The sequence below is a fragment of the Poecilia formosa genome, unplaced genomic scaffold (assembly GCF_000485575.1).
Source record: "Poecilia formosa unplaced genomic scaffold, Poecilia_formosa-5.1.2 Scaffold350, whole genome shotgun sequence".
Classification (NCBI taxonomy): domain Eukaryota; kingdom Metazoa; phylum Chordata; class Actinopteri; order Cyprinodontiformes; family Poeciliidae; genus Poecilia; species Poecilia formosa.
In genome coordinates this window covers 515521-520230 of record NW_006800289.1, presented here as the reverse complement: position 1 = coordinate 520230, position 4710 = coordinate 515521, and the positions used below count along the sequence as shown (strand labels likewise).

Sequence of the window (4710 nt, the reverse complement as noted above, 5' to 3'; positions counted from 1 at the left end):
ATATATATGTGCTCTTTGTTTTCTTTGAATTACTTATTTTTTCCCCCAAAACGCCTCAGTGGAGAAACATTTTCAACCCTGATCCACTCAGCTGCTTATTATTCTACCAAGCTGAGCGGTTTGGATTGTAAACATGCCTCTGATTGGTGGATAGACTCTGTGCAAAACATTGTTTGTGTTGCATCACTGGCAAACAACAGCAGCAGCAGCTGCTGCTGCTGCTGAAGCAACACTGGTTCCAGAACCTTTCTCACTTTTTTTGTGGCAGAAACTTTTAATAAATTTGATTGCAGTTTCATGTGATAAAGACAAACACAAAGTAGTTGTGAAGTAAAACAATGACACAGGGGTGTTAAACAATTTTCTCAAATAAAAATCTGTGACGTGGGTTTTTATTTAGCCCTTTTCGGGGAAATTTTCCACCAAACTGGATTTGGTTTGGTGGAAAGTACCAGGTCGTTTTGTTTCCACTGAGAGAAACTATGTCTGCGCCGAAGACGCAGCGTTATGGTCGGCAGGCGTTTGTCAGGAGAAAGAGGCAAAACTGACAAACAACAAGCCAATCAAAACATTGAGTGTGCCATGTTTAAAACTCCTGAGTTTAGTAAAAACAAACAAAAAAAAACATTTAGTGCTAGAATACATTAAAACACCAGGCTTCAGCACTAGACGTCGTATTTGTCGTTGTGCTCAACTCGGCTGATTAGGACTGCGATGCGTTCACAACCCGGGCTTGTTGCCTCGAACCGTTTCAGTCGACCTGTACGACTTATTCAGGGTTGATCTGTATCCTGTGTGCGTTCCCAGGAGTCGTATCGACAGATAATGAAGATGAGGCCGAAGGACCTGAAGAAGCGGCTGATGGTGAAGTTCAGAGGCGAGGAGGGCCTCGACTACGGAGGAGTGGCCAGGTGAGGGTGGAGGCTCTGAGCTGTTGTTGTTTATTGTTGCTCTATTTCTTGTCTGCGCCAAGTTTTATTAGAATGTGCAGCATATGTTTAATTAAGCAGAAGTGCTTAATTAACTTAGTGTATCACTAATTAAATGTGTTTTAGGGCTGAAACGATTTATCAAATTAATTATGATTAATCAATTATTGAAATAATTGTCAACTATGAATATTAGTCTATTAATTGTTAACAAATTTTACAAACTACTTGCTGTACAAAAGCTGTACAAAAACATAAACATTTTTGTATTTAAGATAAAAACTCTTCGTAAAAATGTTTTACCCAGAACTCCACAAGTGACAGTTTTTGCTTTATTTGATTCAAAATCTTAAAACAAAAAAACTTCTATAAATGCTCTCAGTTTTTATCAAAATAAATCAACAGATCAGTAGATAATATGTCTCTAGCTGCAGATTCATGCTTTGCTACAAATGATCAACATAACACACACTAAAGGAATGTTATTTCATTTTAAGCAATACATTTTTATTTTTTTATTCGAAAATGTAAATGAATTATTTGCGTCTTTTAATGTATCTCTAATATTGTGTTTTAAAAAAAAGGCTTTGAGTGGTTAAGTGGCCATATTTTTTAATCAGCTTAATCATCAGAATAATCTAACGATTACTAAAATAATCGTTAGTTGCAACGTTCGCCCCCACTGTAGCTTGAATAGAATAGAAAATTCATTTTATTTGTCCCTCAGTGGGAAAATTTCAGAGCATCAGTAAGAAATTGACAAGCACATGTATGAAGAATAAGCAGTAACATCTGGTTTATTGTGCGTTTAAGTTCACTCGTCTAACGCTGAGTAACCTTGTCTCCAGGGAGTGGCTGTATCTGCTGTGTCATGAGATGTTGAACCCCTACTACGGCCTCTTCCAGTACTCCACTGACAACATCTACACACTACAGATCAACCCCGACTCCTCCATCAACCCTGTGAGTTCACTAATAACGCGCTTTACGTCGAGTTAATGGGGGATCCCAAACTTTGGTTCACACGCCCTTCTCTCTCTCTCTCTCTCTCTGTTTTTTCTTAGGACCACTTGTCCTATTTTCACTTTGTGGGCCGCGTGATGGGCCTGGCGGTCTTCCACAGTCACTACATCAACGGCAGCTTCACGCTGCCCTTCTACAAGCAGCTGCTAGGTAAACCCATCCAGCTCAACGACCTGGAGACCACGGACCCGGAGTTGCACAAGAGCCTCGTCTGGATATTGTGAGAACTTTGCCTTTGATCGGCCCAAATGACCCACTGTGACTTTGAGTCACTTCCCTGTTTTTATTTCATATTTTACAGCCCGGTGTTCACTTTATCGTGTGTGTGTGCAGGGAGAACGACATCACTTCAGTCCTGGATCACACGTTCTGTGTGGAGCACAACGCCTTTGGGAAGTTCTCACAACACGAACTCAAACCTAACGGCAGAAATATTCCCGTCACCGAGGAGAACAAGAAGGAATACGTTAGGTGGGAACAGATAACAAAACCAGGTGTTGAGAAATGCTTCCCGGTGTGGTGTGGGATGCTCACTTTGCTGGTGTTGGCTGTGTGTTGCAGACTTTATGTGAACTGGAGGTTCATGCGTGGGATTGAAGCCCAGTTCCTGGCTCTCCAGAAAGGATTCAGCGAGCTGATCCCGCAGCACCTCCTCAAACCGTTCGACCACAAAGAGCTAGAGGTGCGCGCCTCTGAACGACCAACCTTCATTTGAGGGGAAACCGGCTGAACCGACCGCGATTCTTCACGTCTCGTTCTTGTTTTTCGATCACCGTCCTCGCGTAACATCCCGCTCTCTCTGTCCCATCCAGTTAATAATCGGCGGACTGGGGAAGATAGACCTGGCGGACTGGAAGGCCAACACCCGGCTGAAGCACTGCACCGGGGAGAGCAACGTGGTGCGGTGGTTCTGGCAGGCCGTGGAGGCCTTCAGCGAGGAGAGGAGAGGGCGCCTCCTGCAGTTTGTCACAGGCTCCACTCGGGTTCCCCTGCAGGGGTTCAAAGCGCTGCAGGGTGGGTCAGGCACCGGCGCAGAGCCGCCACACAAAATCAACACACAGCTTTTTAGCTGCAGTTGTTTCATATTGACATTTGTTCGTTTACTCCCAATAAGTTTGCTTTGATTCATGTCAGGGCTGAAACAATTAATCGTGATTAATCGGTTATTGAAATCATCAACTACTAATCATAGCCTGTGAGTCAAACGGGAGGTTCTTATCGATTCCTTCCAACCGGCATATTGCTAATTGATTATGTGCTGAATAAAATGGGGGGCTAAAACGATTTAATCGTGATTAATCAATTATTTGAAATAATCATCAACTAATTTAGCAAACGATTAATTGTTTAAAGTGGAGTCTACAGATTCTAGAATATGCCATTTGATGAAACAACAGCACTGCAAAACTGTTCCAAAAAAAAATCAACATTTTGTAATTTAGATGTCAAAAATAAAGACAAAGATGTCTTTGTCTGTAAATATATTCTACCCAAAACTCAAGTGTCACAGTTTTAGCTTCAGCTGGTTCACTTTCTCCTTATAAGCACATTTTGCTACCCAGTTATTAACTAGTTAATAGTAAACGAACAGTCAACAGATTAGTCCAATACTGTGTTGATGTTTAGTTAATTACTTGATCAATCGTCAGATTACTTGATTACTAAAATAATTGTTAGCTACAGCCCACTTTTTATTTATGTTGAAATATTTTTGTTAAAAAATTTTTTTGCTGATTTTTCAGCTAAAAAAAAAAAAAAAAAAATCTGAAATGATTCTAAATAAAATCCAGAATTTCCACCTGGGTTAAATTTAATCTCAGCATCAATCCAGCTGTTCTGCCGGAGGAGTCAGAGGTTTGCTGGAGAACGTCGGTGAACAAATTTTGTGTGGTGATCATGTGGGCAAGATAATACTGACATATGGAGATGATTACAGCAAAAACTGAATAAATTGTATAAGAAGCATAAAGGTTAATAGTAAGCATTAGTAGTGCAAGGATAGGAGGATAAAATCTCACCACAGACGCACAAAAAGTTGAGGATTATTCACTGAATCTATGTGCTTAAAATATAGATGAGACTGATCGAAGACCTTCACCTGGAAACGTGTAACCCACGCTGTGAAACACGGTGGTGGCATCATCATGCTCTGGAAATACACAGCATCATTTTCAGATTTTCAACATGTTGAACATATAAACACATAAACGTGTCAAGTTTTCAGTCCACTTTCCAGTGAAGTCCCACCCGGTGTTGGTCTCTCACATGAACTCCCGTTAAACTCCCTGCGTTTTTACTGGTGTCTGGTTTAAAACGACCAGCCCGCCGTCTCCCATTGTAGAGCAGTGATAACTAGAATGTATGTGTGTAAGGCTCTACAGGTTCTGCAGGACCGAGGCTCTTCACCATCCACTTGATAGACGCCAACACAGAGAACCTACCGAAAGCTCACACGTGGTACGACGCCTCGGGTTTTATTCGTTCATTAATTTATGAAAGAATGAATAAACTTCCTGACGAATCCTCTTTTTTGTGCGTCTCCAGTTTTAACCGGATAGACATCCCTCCCTACGAGTCCTACGAGAAACTTTACGAGAAGCTGCTGACGGCCGTGGAGGAGACGTGCGGCTTCGCCGTGGAGTGACGGCTCTGCCACAAGGACAAGGAGGACGACGCCGGTCACACTCGCTTGCACTTGCACACCCAACTATCTGACATTCGACATGTATGCACACACACACACGAACCGAACTCCAGG

General features: G+C 42.0%; 1 protein-coding gene across 4 annotated transcripts in view; it reads left to right on the top strand.

Annotated features, from left to right (window-relative positions):
- The window catches only part of smurf1 (SMAD specific E3 ubiquitin protein ligase 1), a 16898-nt gene extending 12194 nt beyond the window's left edge, over positions 1-4704 (top strand). For 2 of the 4 annotated variants that reach the window (XM_016661939.1, XM_007574367.2), the window contains exons 11-18: positions 808-911; positions 1778-1892; positions 1994-2172; positions 2286-2423; positions 2514-2634; positions 2765-2966; positions 4334-4409; positions 4497-4704. In XM_016661939.1, coding sequence (XP_016517425.1) covers positions 808-911; positions 1778-1892; positions 1994-2172; positions 2286-2423; positions 2514-2634; positions 2765-2966; positions 4334-4409; positions 4497-4596 — 1035 coding nt within the window. In that variant the 3' untranslated portion in view covers positions 4597-4704. Of the gene's footprint in view, positions 1-807; positions 912-1777; positions 1893-1993; positions 2173-2285; positions 2424-2513; positions 2635-2764; positions 2967-4324; positions 4410-4496 lie in introns of all 4 variants that reach the window. The other 2 variants (XM_016661938.1, XM_007574366.2) reach the window with 1 other exon arrangement.
- The last annotated feature ends 6 nt before the right edge of the window (positions 4705-4710 follow it).